We start from the raw sequence: 20,999 nt of genomic DNA, 5'->3' as shown, positions 1-20,999 counted from the left end.
TGTAACGATGCAGATAAGAACCGCTGCTGCTGCTGGTTCTCTTCTCCCCTCTCCATCTCTTCAGCTCTATATAGCAAAAGACTCGACTCGTCGTTCTTCTAGTTCTAAGCAGCACTGAAACTTCTTTTTTTTTCCTATCCCTTTTCCAAGGGATGAAGGATGGATAATATCCGTCCCGCTCCGTAGGAAGAAGGAGAAGAAGAAAAGCACCAGCTACGAAAGGGGAAGTAGAGAGGAAGGAAAATAAAAATAAATAAAGAGAGAAAAGTATAACCAACATGATGGGTCCCTCTTGTGTATAACGGAGAAGGAAGGAAGGCAAAAAAAAAATAAAAAAAAAATAAAATAAAATAAGAAAAACAGTAGGGACGACGGAGCGTTGCCATTGGGTAGGAGCGAAGCGAGTGGGTGTGACTTGGAGACTGATTGGGAGCCGGAGTAGGATAGTGGGGTTGGTTGTCTAGCCAAATCAGCCCCGCCCGGTGGTCAGGGTTAGGGCCAATGGCGGGAGGGCCGTCCATGGCCGTGCCAGGAGGCCGACTTGGTCCGATGGAGGCTGATCTGAGCTGGTCTCATCAGTTCGGCCATCGCTTCCGACAGCCGAGGAACGCACCGAAAGGAGCTCTCCCCATATTCTATCTCTCTCGACATATCCCAACAACAACATCAGCGCACAGTTAACCCTCTTGTTATCTCTCTCACCGCCACTCTTTTTTTTCACATCGTTTGACTTGATTCCATCATCTCCACATCTTGGAGCAGTTACTCGATTTTGTGGCTCATTTTCAAATCGCTGCAGTTTATTGACATCTCTCAAATCTGGTGACTTACTCTGGTGACTCCCGACCGACAAAATCGTGGTGATTCGCGCGAATTTTGATTACTCGACGATCGTTGGGTTTTGAGTTTGTTTTTTTGTTCCGACTCGCCCGTCACCGCGCGGCAATATGGAGATGAACGCTGTGGACCAGCGTTCGTGGTACGAATTGGCGGCCTCGCAGTCGCGCCACCAACAGCAACAGCAAGACAGCGGGGCCAACGGAGGTGCTGGCAGTCTCCAGTCGCAGCAGCAACAGCAACAGGAGCAGCAGGAAGTGCAGGATATGTTTTTCCCGGTTGCTCTCGATTCGTCCGGGGCGGTCGGCTCGTCCGGCGCCAACAACGGCTCGCCGCAGCAGCGCGCCCGCCAACAATACTACCAGCAGGTTCACCATCACGCCGCACAGATGCATTCCGCCTACAACTCGGCAGCGGCCGCTTCTCACGGTACGTTCGTTCCCCTCCAACCAGCCGACAGCCCATCTTGCGTCATATTTCCTTTAAAAAAAGAAAACTGAAATCATTTTTAAGGTTTTTTGGTTCATTCTTTCTCATATGATCGATGTGTCTTGACGTGACTGATGTGCGCAACGTCCCCCCTTCTCCCCTCCCCCACTCTATATAACTCACGTATCTAATTATAATGGGTTACATATTGATATGTGGACCACATCAAAAAAAGGAAGAGGAGGAATTCAGGGGGAGTCATGACACTTTGCGTTCACGTTTTGTTTTTTTCCTCCCCTGAAGGATTTGGGGAAGACACAAACACATCACGGTTTAGTGTTACTAGGCATCTCCACTACAAGGGCCTGCTAGACCAGTTCGGTTCGGTTTATATAGTGTATAGAGTAATATATAGCCTATGGTCTTCACCCGACTTTTTCATTAGTGAATGGTACAAAAATGAAATAGAATTTTGACGCTCTATAATATAAGGCAGTTGAGGGAATTATAGAGGTTGCGTGTCGTTCGACATTCAACGAATAAAATGCGAGAGGAAAACAGAAAAGAAAAGAAAAAAAATACCCTAACCGAATAACCGGGACTGCGTTTTTTGGGTTGATGTCCGCGAGCTTTCAGCAGCCCAACGTTGGGTATCACGCACTCATAAAACCATGGCACCGTGTCTCTTATTCTCTTCGACGTTAGCCCCATCGTCAGTATAGACGAGAGAGAGACCATCACCCCGTGGATGATGACCGGGAGTTAAAAATGGGGGGACGACGAGGAAAGAAACTCGACCAAACAGCAACGCAACAAAATATTATACAAGAATAAAATAAAATAGTGGGCATGTATATAATATAAATGAAAAAGAAGAAGAAAATATCGAGAGCCAGAGGAGAGATGTCGTATAAGTGTTTTTGTTTTGTTCCCCCCCCCCCCCCTTCTTATTCTTCTTCCGAAAAAAGGAAAAAATATTACGACGATGGCGGACGAGAGCAATTCCGTCGGAGCGCCGCCGGCCGGTCTATTCTATGTCCTTCTCTCGGTTGCGCGTTGAGAGTCCCCACACATCTCTAAAGCCTATAAAAACATTATAAAAATTCCCTGTGCACCGCCGCCGCGCGCTTATATTCTCCGCTGTATGACATGGGAGAGAGAGCCTCTTTTTCTCCTATAGCTAGAGAAATAAGAGAGAGGACAACGCGCGATCAGTTTATATTATAGGGTTCGTCTCCGTCCGTCCGTCTCTCTCTCTAGACCTCCTAATAGATTAGATCTAACAGTCTATCAAATTGAAATGACAATGGAATTGAAATGCTCGTTTCATTATTTATTTCTCACCATCAAACAATTTGGCAACGCAACCTTGAAACTGCTGAAACGCTCAATACACATCAATTACAAAATAACGTGAAACGCTGGACAGGGAAAACAAAAACCAACAAACAAAAAACAATACCAAAAAACCAGTTTTTTGTTTTTTTGTTTTTTTTAGCTCAACAACTTTAGACGATGGCCAAACGCGAGCAAAACATATATAGACTATAGGCTATACGTACAGTGTCACAGGGCTATAACGATGATGAATAATCCAATGTCGCCCATTGGTGTCCAGTCCATTCGTCAATTCGTGATACAAATCATCAGACCATAAACTGCAACATCTCCAATCCCTTTCTGGTGTTTCTATCCCAACAACAACAACAAACAAAACGAAACAAAACGAAAAATCAAGTTGAATGTTCGAGACTCGCCCCGGTTTTCTTTATTTCTTGTTTTTTTTCTTGTGAGACCAAAATGAATTGTAAAGAAGAAAAACGTATTAGGCAACGCGTATATATAGAGCTAGGTTGCTCTAGTATATAAGTGCTGGGAGAGGGAAACAAAATAGGAGAGAAATTGAGAGCGAGGGAAATGCGGGCGCCTGTTGGTTCCGGCGGCGTCGTCATCGTCCGCTGCCGCCGTCAGTGTGTCACACGTTGTGTGTGTGTGTGTGTGAGTGTTGTCTCCGGCAGCAGCATTTCACATCGTGCAAGTCTACATGCAAGTGAAAGGGGGGAGTGAGACTCTTTTCCGGATAGAAGGGTGGATTGTATATGCATGGGACTATGTGTGTGACATAATAGCCCGGCTGTATAAATTGTTGTTCCTCTTACTGCCGTTCAAAAGTGCGGAACAAAAAACACAAAATAAATCAACCTTAGTTCTTTCTCTCCATCTATGATATATACCACACAATACATATGTATCAGTAGTATATATAGGACTCGCATCATATCTAATACACAGAGTAGATACGCGTTGAATATCACGAGGAAGTTGAGAGGAAATCAAACTTCATTCCCAGCCGGAGATTCCATTTCCGCTCACGTCTCAGGCGCGGGGCTTTATAGCAACGGCATCTGTTCCATCTCAATCCTCATTCATTTCCAAAATGCCCAGCTCTCTCCCTCTCTCATCCAGAAAGATCAGATGATCTTATATATAAACGGCCATTCGCCGATATAGTTCAGTCAGTCGTTCAGATTAATCTTAAAACATTTATTTGCGATGCGATAGTCAATTGGTTATCTGTACCATATTTAGTTTTAAATCTTATTGTCACTATTATGTGCTCTAATTATTGTGTGTGTGTGTGTGTGTGTGTCTATTTGTGATGTTCATCGTTTATTATCAACATCCAGCCGCCCGGATGTCGAGCAGCCAGATGTGCCGGCCACACTTTGGCGTGCCGGTGCCGACCCTGCCGTGGCTCACGCCACACCCGTCGCAAGCCGACGCCAAGTCCATGATGGCGCCACATCATCCGCATCACGCCCACCATCACCACCACCATCCAGCCCATCATCCGTCGGCCTGGTCGCCGTTCGCGGCCAGCGCCGTGGCCGCTCAGGCCGCCCAGCAGCAGCAGCAGCAGCAATCGTCGACCTCCGGCGGATCCTCCTCTTCGTCGTCGAGCGGAACAGCCAAGCATCCGCACTCTAGTCCACACTTGCTGACCTTCCCGCCGACTCCGCCCGAAGACGCGGCCACCGAGTCGGCGGCCGCCGCTGCCGCCGCCGCCGCAGCCGCCGCAACGGCCGCTGCCAACCAGGAATTCCAGCAGCAGCAACAGCAGCAGCAGCAAGAGCGAAACGGCAACCATTCCGGTGCCGTGGCCATGGACCTGGCCGGCGGATCGGCCAGCCCGGTGGACAACAAATCCTCGTTGTCCAGCTCGTTCTCCTGTTTCTCGTCGCCCAGCGACTTGAAAATGATGAGCGGATTCAACAATTCCGGCAGCGGTGACAACCACAAGTCGTCGGGTCAGCACGGAAGCGGCGGAAGCGGAGCCAACGCTAGCAGCGTTTCGGGACTGATGTTCGCCGCGGCCGGATTCGCCGCCGGATCTTCCTTTCCGGCCTGTTCGGTGGCCGGAAAGCCCCGCGAAGGTAGCCACAGTCCGGTCAATAGTAACAACAACAACAACAACGGCAACGCGTTCGCTATCCCGGCGTCTGCCTCCCCGGCCTCGTCCACCTCATCCGCCTCCTCTTCCTCCTGTTCCACTCCCGCCTTGCCCACCTCTTCGGCCTACGGTAGTTTGCCGCCGCCTCCACTGACTCCGCACCAATCCGGCGGAGGTCAGCAGCAGGGCTCCGGCGGCGCCAATAGCGCCGGCTCGTACTCGTACGGCGGATCGACGCCGACGGCGGCCGACTACTCCGCCGCTGCGGTGGCGGCCTACGGCGCCGCCGGATTCCATTCGGCCGTCCATCACCACTCGCATGCACACCACCAACAGTCCGGCTCCGTGTTCAGCGCCAAATCGCTCCACCACCACCACCACCACCAGTCGGCCCGTCCAAGAACCAAAACGCGTTCGTCCGCCGGTAAAAAATCAAACCAAAATCAAAACCCAAAAAGCTAACACAAAAGATGACCGCCAAAGTCAATCAAAAAAATTATTTTAACCAACCAACTAATTTCACTCACTCCCAGCAATAGGCCTAAAATCATCATAATAACAATAACACACATGGGCTCGTTGGCTTATTGATTTGGCTGATTCCGGCTGTTATCTATATTAGGCCTTTGATATTTGTCTATACATTCCTGGTGGTGGATCGGTGCATGATGGCCTAACTCTTTGCCTTTTTTATTCCCGTAACTTTTATTTGTGCTCATATCTCCACTGCTAACACATTTACACTTATATAGCATCTCATTTAGGCCAGCTTATATCCGGAATAGCTAGTTTCTTCTTTCTCGCGCTTCCGGGGAATTTTCTCTCTTTCTCTTTCCGTTTGAGTCGCATCCATCGTTAACTTCCAGATGGATGACCGAGAATATATATCTGCAGTATTTCTTTCTTCTTTTTCTTTCTTTTTTGTGATGTTATTATTCGTTCAGCCCAGCGAGACAGAGCAGAAAACGAAGGGAGGGAGGGGAAGCCTGGCTTGCGCCTCGCTCAATCGAGCCGAACGCCCCTGTTTTTGTTTCAAGCTATTGCGCAGTGCACTAGACATTGTGTGTATAAGATACACACATTCGAGAGAGAGAGAGAGAGACAATGAGAAAATACAAGACAGACAGGCAGAGAGGGTTTAACTTCCCCTCCTCCCCCTCTTTCCTTCACGTCGTATAAACATCCAGAAAAAAGAGAGAAGCAAATCATCCGCATCTCCCGCACGAAAATCCGAGCTATGCGCGGCCCCGTTATATAATTCCATCTTAATACCTATTTATTCCTTCTCTTTTTTCTTTTGTTTTCCCTAAATATTCTCATCAAAAATTCCCATTTTCTATATAATCGCGCACACGCATCAGGCCTAATAGGAATGTTCGAACTCGAATCATTTGGCATAGAATGAATCGAATTTTGATTGGCGTCTTTTCAGCTTTCTTTCGACATAGATCTTAATTCTTAACTATACGTAGCTTCTTGTATGAAATGCTTTCCAGAAGATGGAAGTGCTTCACTGCGCAATTTTACCTGATATTCCAGGGTGGGCTAAGTAAAACAGAGCTGGATAATACTTGACAGCAGCAAGCTATAAGGCAAATTTGCGCACGCGAGAGTTAGCAGCAGTGGCTCTCCTCTAACCCTTGATCCCCTGAACTCTATCTTGTCTGCTCTTCTAACCTGAGAGTGTGTCTGTGCTGGGACCCTTTTGGCCTCTCTCTCTCTCGTCTCTCTCCTAACTGTGATGGCATCATAACCTTCCGCTTTGTGCATGGCCTTTGGAGTGTGCGTCCTGTGCTGTGTGTGGTCTCGGCTGTGTGTCGTACATCGTCTCTTTACATCTCCTTCTTTTCTATTTTATTGCTGCGTCCGCGCCATCATTGAAAGTGGTTTCGTGTTCTCCTCTTCTGGCTCGCATTTCAATTCTCTTATGGATTTTAATTTGGTTTTCTTTTCTTGTTTTTTTTTTTCTTGTTTGGTTGGGAAAAACAAAAGAGGGTCGCGAGTGCGTCAACTGCGGAGCGACGTCGACGCCCCTGTGGAGGAGAGACGGCACCGGCCACTACTTGTGTAACGCTTGCGGACTTTACTACAAGATGAACGGGCAGAATCGACCCCTCATCAAGCCCAAGCGCAGACTGGTAAGTGTAAGTCAAGTCCATTACTTATTCTCTTTTTTTTTAGTTAATAGTTAAATAGTTAAGTTCATATCTTCTATCTGTCGCCTTCTTTTTTCTGATAGTAGCCTATCTCCTCCTACTAGTGCTCCTATCTCTTGTCGTTGTTGTTCAATTCAATTCCTCTTTATACATCAGATCGCGCCCACTCCAAATGAATTGCGTCGACACTTTGGATTTTCCATTCAATTCCGATGGCAATGCGACTGCTTAATGGGTCGAGCAAACCCACGAATGCAAATGGGCAAAATCTGTGCACGCATAGCTAGGAGAAGAAAAAAAAGAAAATGAAATAAGCTAAAATATATATGTAGAAAGACGAAGCAAGTAGTAGAAAAACAGCAAGGATATAGCAGCAGCCGTGGCCTGGTTGTGATCGTTTCGACCTGATAAGCACATCCGCCGTGACAAGGCAACCAAAACTCTCAATCCCCCCTCCCTCCCTCCATGTCTCTGTCGTTTTTAAGTCTTTGGCAACGTTGTCGTTCATTCCCGTTGCCGTAATTCACGACGCTACGTTTGCTCGAACCGAAAAAAAGAGGAAATCAGATGAAATGGGAAAGAAGAAGAAGAAAAAAGAGAACGAGGTATAAGCCAAACTAGACAACGGGAATGAGAAATACAAAAAACTTGGCTTGGTCACAGACATCAGCAGCAGACAGCTCGAAAACCCCAGTTAAGAACTCTTTTTTTTTCTCTCCGACTATTTAGCTGTCTGTCCGGCAACAAAGCCACCATTAAGGGCCGAGAGTTTGTTTATATTCCTGATTCCATATTCTGCACCTTTATATAAAACCGCCCACCTTTTCTTTGGCCGTGTAACCACTTGGCCGGTCCATATAGCAGAGAGCCCAACAACTCGATACGTATATAGAGCCATCTGTTACGGACTTGTCAAATGCGTGATGGTCTCCTATAGTGGGAACGGGAGTTGCGCTGCCATGTTTGTCGCGTCTACCTTAAAAAAAAAAAAAAAAAACTCAACCAAAGCCTTTAACATGACAAACGCCCAACATGTGCGTAGCTAGTTAACAAAAACCCAACCAAAAAATGTGTTTGGAAGGGGCGGAACGAGACAATTTAAATATATAAAAGAAAAACAAAAAACCTGGCACCCGGAAAAAAAAACCAAATCCAAAATCATTGTCTCCTTTTTATTTTGAAATTTATTTGAAAGTTGCCGGGCGACCGTAGCGAAACTTGTCCAGTAGGAAGGCGAAGGTCGGAGCGATTGCCGAATGACGGGCGAGCAGACGTGGAAACCGGAAAATAAAAACAAGAGGGGGGTTTGGCTGCTGTGTCAATGTATATTATGCCGTTTGTGTTTCAGCGGGAGGTATAGGTCAGGGGTCAAGTGACGTTAACGATATGCCCAGGCTCCAACCCCCGTCTACCTCCCCCCCTCTCAGTGGCCTATGCGCGGAGTCAAATGTTTCAACTATTTTCTAGTAGTTCCAACCCGTCCAGCAGAAGTGACTACCTGTACGTATATATGCCAGCATAGCTCACTTCTTTGGCTGTTTACCATATAGTATAGCTCCTTTCTCGTACACCTTTCGGGTGAGATTTGTGGGGGGGATTTGCCACTCTAGGCCGGCTGGACCCAGTGAGTTGTGTCAATATTCTTCCAGGTGGGTGGCGCTTGACTCTCACAGCAGAGCCCCAAAAAACGACCCCCCATCATCTATGCCAGCGCTTGAGACGTTTGTTCCATGACCCTCTTGCTTGTTGTTTCTATTATACAGTCTCAGGAGAAAAGTCAAATTCAAACGCATTGAAACACAGCAGAAATCGACACGAAAAAGCGATGGACGTAATAATAAAAACGAAAATAAAACAGGGGAAATTTTTTAGATACATTGAAGAACACCGGGGATATGTGTGTCGAGTTTTCCCGACGGGTTCCAACGATCAGATCCCCCCCTCCGAGCTTATATATATTTTCTATTTCCACAACTGACTTGTTATGTTTATACAGCATTTGATTTCTTTTATTTGATATTCTATATATCGGTATTACCCAAAACAACATCTTTCCGTTATTATTTGGCAATTGATATCATTCCAAATGCTGTCGAAAAACATAACAGGGCAAACCACCAAACTACTAGTTTGAGCCTATATCCCATTCCAACTTATTCCAGCATCATCGTCATTGTTTTGACGAGGGCATCAAGCTTTTTATACTGGGATAATACTTTGCCGGGCAAGCGGTGCTAATTGGATCGACACTGGCGACGCTTAACATCCCCATTGTTCCCCCTCCAGGGTGGACCATTCAATTTCCCTTAAACGCCTTTCGTGTTTTTATATCTAACATGTGTGATTAAACTAATTCGTTTGAATCGATAACGACTATGACTGATGCGGAGAGGCTTCAGGCGTGACTCTATCGCGTTCGTCTTCTACGAACCGGACCCGCGCTCTCCTCCTCCTTCAGACCTTCACTGTCGTAATCGATTAGTTTTTGTGAGCGCAATCATCTATTTTTAACTAACTAGAAAATGTTTTTTCTTTTCCTATTTTTCCTTTTCATTATAGTCGGCGGCCAGGAGAGCGGGTACAACATGCGCTAACTGCAAGACGACCATGACGACGCTCTGGCGACGCAACCACAACGGCGAACCCGTCTGCAACGCCTGTGGACTCTACTACAAACTCCACAACGTGAGTCTCCTCCGCAATCATTTCGTCATATCTCTTTTATTCCTTTTTTTTTCCTTTTTTCTTTTTCAAATTCTGTACGTACTGGTTTTTATAGAAGAGACACACAATCGGAATTCAATTGACAGTAGACAGTATAACTCGCTATAGAGTTATCGTTAATGCGCATTAGAGATAGCGGCTAGATATCGCAGTCTATAACATCTCGGTAGTAGTAGTCGAAAGAATAGTCTACACAGCAGCGCTACTCTTGTCAATGCTGTATTTATTTATTTATTTGTAGTTAGAAAAAAAAAGAACGAAAGAATTGTACACACAAGAGTAGCCTCTCTCTAACGTCCTTATCTCATTTCGATAGAGATCGAGAGAGGGGGTTGCGCCCCATGTCGCATTGTGGTCGATTAATTGCTATACAACCTCCCGGTATTTGTTGAATGGCTATATACTATATGTATACGTGAATGTATCGAGAGCTTGTGAAACATTCACCAGCGCTATTCAATCTCTCCAGAGAAGAGAGACAGTACACACACAAACCCTGCGGATTTTAGATTCTTGTGCCATTCAGCAACATTTTAGCCTCATAGTGGTAGTGATGGTATATAGAGAGAGGGCTCGATGAAGGGCTATAATAAAAGCGATCTGCGACGACATGGGTGACAATCGGCGTTAGATACACAAACCCTCCCTTTGGCTGGGTTCTTTTTTTCTTCAATTGAACTCGCTGAATGCGAGGCCTATCTAGTAAATATATATCCATACATACTTTGGCTATGGTCAATGGACGCTAGGGCCAATCAAAAGCCGTATGCAGTGGGGGGTGAGCCGTATAGCTTTTCTTCCGAGGCCTTCTTTGTCATTGTTGTCCGTGTACACACAATTTCAAGTGCGCTCGCGCCGGCCGGATCAGTCTATATATATGTTGTATACATATTGCCTTATTCTCTTATATACTACTACTACAAGTAGTAGCGGATGGTATAAACGACACATAGTTTACTGTATAGATCTCGACGGGCTACCAGCTACCTATACGTCCTATTGTATGTGCGACGACTGCGACGTATTTTTCGGTTCAACTCATTTCCCCCCGTTATTTTGATCGAAACATTCGATTGTTTGTGCAACAAGCTTCCGAAAAACGGCCCGAGTCGGGTGGGAAACTTGGAGAGAAAAAAATAAATATCAGATAGTACAAAAAATAAAACGGGGACTAGCAGCTGTTGTTTGTTTGTGAGGGTAACTGGATGATATGACAAATCCAAAGTCGACATTCTTTGGTCGTACATCAATTACCAATATAGGCTTATCCCTAAACTTTTGATAGAAATTCAAACCAAAGTCTGAAAGTGTTTTTTTTTTTTTCTTTTCCCCTTGAGATTTCAAATCATTTTATTTTATTCATCGATTTCCCCTTTTGAAAAAGAAGAATATTTTGTTTTGTTTCAACTCTTTGAAAAACCAAAAACTCAAAAAGGAATTGAAAAGAAGTTTCAAACTGCGCGGGGGCCCGCGAACTGGATTCCCTTGTAAGTTTTACCCGACAAATTTAAAACAAAACAAAAAGGGAAGAAGGAAAAAAACACAACAACAACAACAACAGCTAGAAAAATATGTTTGGAATAGATACAAAGTTGCATTTCATGCTACACACACATGTATGTACAGATACGGTGGGTCGCGGCCTCGGTTTTTTGGTGTATTTCTCCTCTCTATCGTCTTCTTCTTTTCTATACATTCTTAATCGGGAAAGCTGCGTGAATCGCTGCCGCCGCCACCGTCGCTTCTCAGCCGCCGTGTGGGCCTGATTTATTCCGGCGAAATAAACAGAAGAGAGAGAAAAAACAGAGAGACCTCCTGAGGATTTTCGGTTCTTCTCTTTTGATTTTTTTTTTCTTTCTTTCTTACCTTCTCTCAGCCAAGAAGAAGAAGAAGGTGCGCTTGCGCGCATCTGCGTTCTGATTTATTATTATTCGCTTGTAATATCTTTAAGACGTGATTTATAATGTAGCGCGCGCTTGATAGGCAGATATTCTATATAGACGCGCGCGCGCGCGCGCACAAACACTCTGCGTGCGCTATATAACCAAGACACGGCGGAGCAAAGGGCAGCACAAAATCAACCAACAAAAAAAAAGTAGAAATTGAGTAAGAAAAAATAAAAGAGAGCGCGAGCGCGCAATCAAAATGACGCGACGCATTCCACGGAATGGTATTTTTTTTCCACCGTTCTTTTTTATTATTATTTTTTGGTTTGAAATTATAGAAAAAATAAAGTTATATTACTCTTTTTTTCCCTCTCTTCTGCTATATCTCGTTTGGTGTTTTTATTTTATTTACACGGAAAGGGTCAAACATCCAGCCGAGTCAAATAAATAGAGTAGTAAGGCGAAACTATGCAGAATCGAAATACCTTGTAAAATCAAAAAGAAAGAACCCAGGAAATTCCTCAAATCATTCGACCGCTAACTCGGGGAGGAACGCGGTGTGCGCTGGGGAAATGCCGGCAACAATTTGTATTATAAAGAAAAGAGAGAGAAACAGAAGAAAAGGCAGCCAATCAGAACGGTGACTGCGTGACGTGACCGTTGTGAATATCAAATAAAAAAATGGGAAAATATTATTACGTATACACAGAGTCCTATACTATAGTACCGGTAGTAGTACGGACTACTAAATTACAAGATAGATAGGATCGCCATCCGGTTTCCGGCTTCACTTAATCCTCTGAAAATTGGGTTTTTGTCTTGTCAAAGAGAAAATTTTAGAGAGAAAAGGGACACAGTGCTGGAAACTTGGAACATCATTATGATGTGTATAGGAAATATACCGGTGAAGAGCCGGATTAATCCACTTTCGACGGTCTATCACTAATCGCAGCCAAACAATCGTTAAGGAAAAAAGAAAAAGAATTGTTGGTTTTCTACTTTATTTAACGTCTTTCAAACATAAAATTTCCATTCTCTCTTTCCTTTTATCTTCTTTTGGCAACAATAATAACAATAAGGACCTATATGTTCCTTCTTCTCAAAACAAAACCCCCCAATCCCAGTGGAATGCGTGTTCAAAAGGGAAAAAATAATAAGAGCATCAAAATCAAGAGTTTGGATGTATTGAGAATAAGAGAGATAAAAGAAAAAAGGTTGACAGAGGTGGACAACATGGCGAGAGGAGAGAAGAAAAACACGAAATTAGGACCACTCACCTGAAGCTTTTCTCTTTTTTTTTTTTTTCTTTCAGTCCATCCACTCTTCTTCTTCTTCTGGCTCTTTAACATTTTATATTGTACTGTCAGAGTGGGAGGTATATATATATATATGTATGTAGAGAGAGAGAGAGAGGGGGGGGTCTGAGAGAGAATATCAAAAAAAGCAACTTGGAAGTGGATTGGCGCCAGTTGATACTTTGACCCCATGTATATATGTGTGCTGCTATAGCCCCCGTGCCGGAGAGACCTCGTATAGTGTATACATCTATACGGCGCCTGCTGCTGGCATGGTCGTCGTCGTCGTTCCCCCCCTATGATAGTGTGTATATATATATATTTTTTATTATTATTTAAAGCAGCAATGTCTGAGTCTTTCCTTCTCTCGACTTGGTTTCTTACTACCTATTTTTTCCTTTCTTTTTATGAAGCGTCATTTTCGTGAGCTGGGCACAGCGCACACTGCTATACACACGGAGAAATGTCAATTCATGCTTCAGCTGCGCCGGCGCCGAGCTCAGATATTCCCCCCTTGGCCTCCTCCTCCTTTTTATTTTTTCTCTCTGCTGCTCACAGTGCATATAGTCGCTGCTTTATATAATATGTCTAAATGTATAACAAGGAACAGCGGAGGTAGAAAAAAAAGCAGCCTGGCGCCCTCATCATTAGCATCAGAGAAACGCATTAGATCGTATTTTGAACAGACATTAAAAATTGATGGTTGGTTGTTTCCTTCTGATGGCCATATAGACATTAGATATTTATTTTTTCTGGTGGTTTTCCTAGATAGATGTATAGGCCTTGTGTGTGTATGTGTGTACAAACATGCGTATTGAGATGTCGCCATTCCGTCTTGTTTTTAATACGGAACGAGACGGACAGCAGAGAGAAAATAAAAAAAGAGGACAACCAGCAAACGACGGCTGTCTGGGTTGGAGACCTTATTGACCCCCACTGGACCCTTTCTCCCAAATATTTTTTTATTTTACAAAAAAAGGCTATGCATGTAGTAAATATTTCTTGTTACTTTTTTTCGGTAGCCCCCCGTCTCCCCCCTTTTTTTCTCTCGGCATGTCACTCTTGCTTACCACTGCATATATAGACACATACAGACTTGTCGTATGTCCCCCTTCATATTCATCAAGAATATCTTGGCCTAATGTTCCAAGTAGTTCAGCGACAGTGGCGATAATTAGCGCGCAAGCGAATTCTCTCGTCTGGGAATTCGTCTGGCCAGTTTTATTTTTTTTTTTAATTTTGTTTTCAAGTGGTGGTCATGTCCGTCAAATTCCAGTGGGGGATTTAACGGGGTAATGCCTGCTCAGACGTGTGTCTATTATATTCTTTAAGGTTCGATGTCTAGGCCTTTTATTTCTTTAAAAAATAAGGCCCGGCGCTTCTATTATAGTAGACGATATAGCGTGAGGATTTCGGAAGTTGTGTGTGTGAGCTTCATTATATCATCCTCTCGCCTTTTTTTTTGGATGTTGTGTTGTGTTTCATTTTTATATTGCAACGCTTTTTAAACGCATCACAATGTGATTACGACTAGCGCGCGCGCACTTTGGTCCAGTGGGTCTTTGGGAAAAAGGCGAGAGAGGGGGGGTCAAGCGCCATCCAATTAGCGGGCCCAGCGGGTTGCGAGCGCCCACGGTCCGGGGACCCCGAGAGAACCCCAAATCAAGTAGGAAGAAGAAGAAGAAAAAAAAAATGAAACGAAGGCAACAAAATGTGTATAGGCATCTATACAAGAATGAGTCGCCAGCACTTCTCTTTTTTTTTTTAAAAAAAAACCTTGTATAGCCATCAGCGGCCGACGTTATATTTCGTTTCATTTTTTGATTTTTTTTCTTTGTTTTATTACGAGAAAAAATTCAAAACTCTGGACAACAAAGGACTTTTGAAAAAAATAAAATAAAAACATTTTAAGAGTTGCCCAATAGCTTTTAGGGTTCGCTTCTCTCGTGTTATCGGCCGTGAGGCGCGCGTGCTCAAATTCAAAAATCCCTCCCGATCTGAGACTGATGACCCCCTTGGGTTTCTTCTTCTATTTTGGAAGGAAAGAAGAAAAAAGGAAAAAAAAGAAAAAAACTTCTGATTTATACAGTGAATATATAGATTCCTAAGCGTCTCTGGAAATTGCTCACACCTCTCCTCGTTTCCTTCCTTCTTTGTGTGTTAACACCTATTAAAACAAAAATCCAATCAAAACGGAGGGGAAAGTGTTTATACTACAATGCAGGTTCCCACACACAGCAAGAAATCAGAAATTAAAACCAAATTTCTTTCTGAAAATGTTCACCTCTTTTTTTCTTGATATTTCATCAACAAACACGTATAAAATTATTTTCAAAAAGAAGAAGGGGTTGGACCTGAGCGTGTCGTTAAAAAAATGGCCGTGTGTTGTGGTCACATCTTTATTTTGATAGAAACAAGTGCAGGCACGCACATCTTCAAAAAGGCGTTGACACCACATTTGGCTTTGTTGGCCTCGTCGGTCAGCAACGTGTATAGCATTCCACTCACGTCCCGCATGATTGAAACTCGTTCGCATCCTCAACGTCCTCTCAGTCCTTAAAAACCTTCTATTAAGTTGTTCAAATGTTTCTTCTTTTAATTTTCACGATGAAAGAATCCGCGCAAACAATTTTCTACTTCTCTTACAAGCCTCTGAAAATCAACAGCTTTTTTCAATTCTAATAGAATCGTTTTTCTTCACTATACAAATGGCCACATGATATAATAATGATCAAATGAATTAAAAAGAGGGTACAAAAAAAAAAAAACGAAAGAAATAGTTTAGCGATGTGTTTATAACCCGGTTGGGTCACGGGTCGAGTCACGCTCTTCCAGATATTTATTTATTCATTATGATTATTTTTCTCATTTTTTGATGGGGAAAATTCTCTTTCCGTTGTTATACCCGGTTTCCCGCACTTTTTTTGATTTATGATGATTCCCCCCTCACTGCTGGCGAGACTAGACACACACACACACGTTTCGTAAAAGAATAAGAAAACAAAAAACAAAAGAGAAAATCCCAACTGCCGATTAATCCGGATGACTGCTGAATTTCTGTTTTTTCTCTCTCCCCAGTTGGAGTATAACGTAGAGCACACAGGAGAGTAGAGAGAGGCCCCAGCTAGCTCGTTTGAATGTGTGTTGTGGTTATGACCGCGCGGCCACTGGCTCCTGGCTCCTGCGCTCTGGGTATATTTCCATTAGTTTGAGCGGCGGGAGGTCGCCACTGCCAGCTTCTCCAGACTTGCATATGTATAAATATATATATCTAGCAGCTAGAGAAAAAAAAAAGAGTAGGGAATACATAGAAAAACAGGGAAAAGATAAATTTCGAAGAAAAGTAAGCCTTTTCTAAGCCATTGTACGTACAGGCCAAATAGTGCCGGGGCAATAATAATCGAATCTTTATTGATTTCGTTGTCTCTTTTTTTCTTATTTGTTACATGGCCGTATCTATATATATCGTCGCGAAACCCCGCGCTCTATGTAAAACGATCGAATGCTCTCGGTTTGTGCTGATCAGCGCCGGGATTCGACCCACATTTTGTTTACCAAATTTCACTCAGACGAGACAGAGGCCATTGAATTTACGAATTCAATGACCCAGCAAGATGAGCCTATCAAACGCGAGATTTCTAGACGTTCGACTCTCTGTATAACTTGAATCCGTCAGCTATCGACAAGCTCTACTACGCTAAACCTAAACCGTCTGACTTATGAGGAAATGATGTAGAAAATGAAAGGCATATTACGAATCAGAAATTTGAAAAATAATTCGACGATTTCGTTTTTTCTTCTCTTTCGTCTCAGCGGGAGAGAAAGGTGAGAGTGCCACAGGGATGGCCTCGTATCATATCGAACTCAAATTATTATGCCAACCATCGGGGGCCATTGGTCTCTCTCTCTCTCTCTTTCTCCTGCCACCAACGTTGATACCGTTAAAATACATCCGACCAACCTCCAACGTTGGCGGGCCATTGACATTCAATTCAAATCGCGCGCGCTTGCGCTACACCAGCCAGATTCTTTCCCATTCCCATCAACCGTATTCGGTGTGGAGCTGGTGGGTGTGTGCCACGCCTTGAAATGCAATCGGAGTCAGCCAGTCTCTACCTGCTGCTGGCCCATAGCTCCTTATCTATACTATACGGGTCTGGCTTTTGATCTGTTTGGTTATTCAACCGATGTTCACGGGCGAAAAATGCAATAAGGTAGAAAGTGGGCGGGCTGACACTGAATGTCATACATCGTCGTTAAGGGCAAATGTTCACGTTGCGAAAGACTTTTTTTTCAACTCTTCGAGTGTCACCATTGGAGCTGGACAGACCACACACGCGCGTCGATTTTTTGGCCTGGAAATCGTATAGATATTCAAATTAATTTCAAATTAAAACTGACGAGAGAAAATCAACCCCCAAAATAAGCGCAACACGGTCACCGAGTTTTTGTGCAACAAATTCGACATGACGTGCAACAACTTGGCCACGATCCACACAGCAGTGTGTCTCCTTTTGTTCCCTTGTGTAACGGCTCTAATTGGTCCTCATCTCCCAATCATCTTTTGGCCGGACGATTATGATGTTGAAAGAAACGAGTCAAGAGCAGACTGAAATTTAGAATACGAAATACGTCAGGTGGAAATACCCGGAGAAGACTGGTCAAACAAGGTGGCAATTACTGGCGACACAAAGGCAAAAAGCATGCGGGAACAACCCAAAAGTTTTTTCCTTCTTCTTCTTCTTCTTCTTCGTCTTCTTCTTTCTTGACGTTTTCAATGGGGGGACACAGGGCAGCAGACGCCGTCGGAGAGGAACGGCGGCGAGCACCCGAGCAATCAAATTGCCTCTCATTCCAATTTCTCTCTCTCTCTCCTTCAATTCATTCTTCTCCCCTTTTTTTTCGTTGTTGTTGGGTTCCCCTTTTTTCTTTCTTTTTCTTTCCCCTCCGCGTAGGTTTAAATTATTTTGTGAAGAGAAGAAAAATAACACAACAGAAATGACTCTACACTTCACACAAGTCTTTCTCTCTCTCTCGGCAGCTCGGCAAAAGGCATTGGACAGCGGGGGAGATATAAACAAGTTTTTCCTCTATTTTATTCCATTTTTTTTTTGTTTTGTTCGTATTGGTTGACCTTGTTAACGCTCGGTTGAACCAATTAAGGGTTTTCATTCGTGTGGTGTATGGTGGGGGCGCAGCGTATATAGTGCGCCATATTCGTGTGTTACTCTTTATTATATTCGTCGTGTTTTTGTTGTTGTTTCTTTTTAAACCTTTTATCCTCTCTCTCTCTTTGCTCTTTGATATTTTTTGTGTGCATTGTCTGCCAGCAGTTGGCAGTTGGTTTGTCGGCCATTTGGTTGACAAGTTCCAGTCGTGTGATTTCCAGTTCTAAAGCCCTCCCCTTTTTCGCTCCAACAGAAAAATCTTTGTGTAGATTTTATTATCGTTTTTTTCTCTCTCTCTTTCGGGGGGGAAAGGAGCCGGGGAACCATTTTTATTATTTTTCTTATCCCATTTTGCGTGCGTCTGGATTGTTGGCTGCTGTTCCCGTTGAACGACAGTCACGCCGCTGTCGGCTCCACCACCAGCCGTCGCTCTAACGCAGCCGACGCCCGCCGCAAGAGAACAAAAGAACCGATAGATACAAAACGATTAATTGATTTTTCAAGGGATCGCATTCATCTTACTCGTGCACAGCTCTTTTTATTTTTTACATTATTCTCTCACGTTGGTTGTCCAGTTTTTTTGTTTTTTTTTATCTTCCTTTTGACTTGTTATTTTCCAGCTGGGGCATTCCGGCAACCTTCTAAATGCTATTATGTATTTATTTTTTCTTCTTCTTCTTTTCTTTCTTGACAACATAAAACAATGTGGATTCGACTCCAGTTTCCATGGCTTTTTATAGGTCACGCCGACTTTTCACGCATCAATGCATTCGGAATGGCTCCGACGTTGGGAAAAAATGTCGACCACTTTTTTATTGTCAAAGAGAATTTTCTCTCTCAATTCTCATTGTTATTATCGGTGACATTCTACCAGATGGAATTTTATAAGAACAACTTCTTTATTAGGCGTCGATCTTTTTCCTTTCGTTGCTGTACATCTCATTTTTATTTTGTTTTGTTTTCATTTTCACGATGAATTGAAATTTAACGGTTGATTTTCTTCGAATCCCACAGGTCAATCGCCCGTTGACGATGAAGAAGGAAGGAATCCAAACTCGCAACCGGAAATTATCCTCCAAATCCAAGAAGAAGAAGGGATCGATCTCGTCTTCGGCCTCGGCCTCGGCTGGGTGTCACCTGAGCAGTTACCAGGACGTCATGTCCATGGGAGCGGGAAGCGCATTGGACAAGGCGGCCGTGGCGGCTGCCGCCGCCGCTGCCGCCGGATTTCCGGGATTCGCCGCGGCCGCCGCCGTCGCTTCGGCGGCTGGCGCCTCGTCGGCCATGTCGCACTACGCCGTCTACGCCGGCAACGGTCAGATGCACCACCCTGCCCACCACCATCCGCATCACGCCGGTCTGAACCATTCGGCGGCTGCGCAGATGGGAGGCTTCCATCATCACGGCAGCCCATCAGGTCCGCCTCCGGGATCCATGGCCATCCACCACTCGATGGGCGGCATTTCCTCCTCCGCCCTCGGCCTGGGCTCTACCTTTAATTCAATGGTACGTTGTAATCAAATGCGATTGCTCGTCACGCTCCCCCCCCCCCCCCCTTAGTTTGATGTCTCCATTCAAACCAACCGGATTACATAACGATATAAGTCTGTTGTCCAACACACAGCAGTTGTCAGATGTCGAAATTGGAGAGATGAAACCCTTTTTAATTAGAGTTCTATTGATTTTGAAACTATCGAACCTTTTAGATTAACCATTTCATTTTCTCTCTGTTGCAATTTTAGGCTTCCTGGCGGACGGATTTCAGCACTTAATTGCCCGGTGGATAACGCAACTCTCTGCTGTCAGCACTGTGAAACCCACCAACCATTTTACTGGACGGACGGACGGACGACGTCGCCCACAAAAAGAAACCTCCACCCTTTTTTTTATTTTGATCGAATAATTCGCACATACCATAAATATAATGTTACTTTTTATTCCATTACACTACACACCGTATTCATCACGAGATTCGTCCTCCTCCTCTCTATACAAACAATAATGAAATAATAATAAAAAGAAATTAGAGTAATAACAAGCATTATCGATCGATGACTTAAAATGTCCTTCCTCCCCCGCGTGTAGAATTGTGCATAATATAATTCAATTAGTCCATCAGATTCGAAACAGACAAAAAAAAATTGAAAAAAAGATTAATGATGAGAACCATATACTATATAGTGGTCGGCTGTTTACAAAAAAAAAATCAACATGTAAAACAAAAACACACACACACAGACAAATGAAAGAAATACCAATTAAAAAATTTCAATCGTTTTTAAATATATCCCGAATGTTTTTGGTTTCCTTTTTTTAGTTTGATGGAAAAATAATTGGTTTCGAAAAATCTTGCGGTGTTAAAATCTTCCTCTTATTTGAAATTTGGCCTCCTCCGAAAAAAAAATTTGTTTAATTTGATTGGCTTTATTTTATTTTATTTTTGGCTTTCCCATTTACTCCCCCATCCCCCTCCTTCACATATATATTATGATATATTCTTCATTTGTATACGTCACACCACGACATCGGCATCACCCTTCGGAGGACTCTGCTGCCGGTGCGCTCCTCTCTCTTATTCCTTTTTACCATCAACCATTATATTATTATTATGAATAAAGCCGTGTGTATGTACGTGTGTGTGTGTGTGTATCTCTGTGTGTATGCCTGTGCATATGTGTGTGTAATATAAACGTCAAGAGCTTATCGTTAGTGTCTGTTCGGATCCATCATTGTCGAATTAAATTCAATAACACTCAAATTATCAGCTGGTATAGTGTCGCAATTTTCGGCGTGACTGGGCAATCAACTTTGGGAGAAAGTGGAACGGACCAGGTGGGCACAATCGCAAATAAACGAAGGGAATGAAGAAAAAAAAAGAAGTTGACAAAGAACTAACACGAAAGCTTGTCGAAACAAAAGAAATTGAAACCAAACAAAAAAGAAAAACCCATAGCTGATCATTATTTAATGGTAATCATTCGCTGGCACATATAGTATGCAGTATGCACGTTTGTTTTTTTACAAGTGTGGCCGTGTGTGCATGATTTCCCCAA

At 43.7% G+C, this 20,999-nt stretch overlaps 1 protein-coding gene across 3 annotated transcripts; it reads left to right on the top strand.

The window, feature by feature from the left end:
* The first annotated feature begins 497 nt into the window (after positions 1-497).
* On the top strand, positions 498-20,808 carry LOC124336921 (GATA-binding factor 2-like). Of its 3 annotated transcripts, none has more exons than XM_046790851.1 (6): positions 498-1,266; positions 3,954-5,141; positions 6,710-6,855; positions 9,433-9,558; positions 18,961-19,452; positions 19,689-20,808. In XM_046790851.1, exons 1-6 carry the CDS (start codon positions 948-950, stop codon positions 19,716-19,718), a joined length of 2,301 nt encoding a protein of 766 aa, XP_046646807.1. In that variant the 5' UTR covers positions 498-947; the 3' UTR covers positions 19,719-20,808. The 3 variants fall into 3 exon arrangements, with proteins under 3 accessions (XP_046646807.1, XP_046646806.1, XP_046646808.1); XM_046790850.1 differs by having other exon boundaries at positions 6,710-6,861; XM_046790852.1 differs by having other exon boundaries at positions 499-1,266; positions 3,954-4,700; positions 6,710-6,861.
* Positions 20,809-20,999: the final 191 nt, after the last annotated feature.

This window comes from Daphnia pulicaria, chromosome 4 (assembly GCF_021234035.1).
Source record: "Daphnia pulicaria isolate SC F1-1A chromosome 4, SC_F0-13Bv2, whole genome shotgun sequence".
Classification (NCBI taxonomy): domain Eukaryota; kingdom Metazoa; phylum Arthropoda; class Branchiopoda; order Diplostraca; family Daphniidae; genus Daphnia; species Daphnia pulicaria.
Note: the sequence above shows the minus strand (reverse complement) of the source record. Positions and strands in the feature narration are given on the sequence as shown.

Excerpts from the sequence above, each read along its gene's own strand:
- LOC124336921 (XM_046790850.1), top strand. The coding sequence starts at position 948 with ATGGAGATGAACGCTGTGGACCAGCGTTCGTGGTACGAATTGGCGGCC. Across the intron at positions 5,142-6,709 it reads CAAAACGCGTTCGTCCGCCG|AGGGTCGCGAGTGCGTCAAC; the intron begins GTAAAAAATCAA and ends GAAAAACAAAAG. Across the intron at positions 6,862-9,432 it reads CCAAGCGCAGACTGGTAAGT|TCGGCGGCCAGGAGAGCGGG; the intron begins GTAAGTCAAGTC and ends TTTTCATTATAG.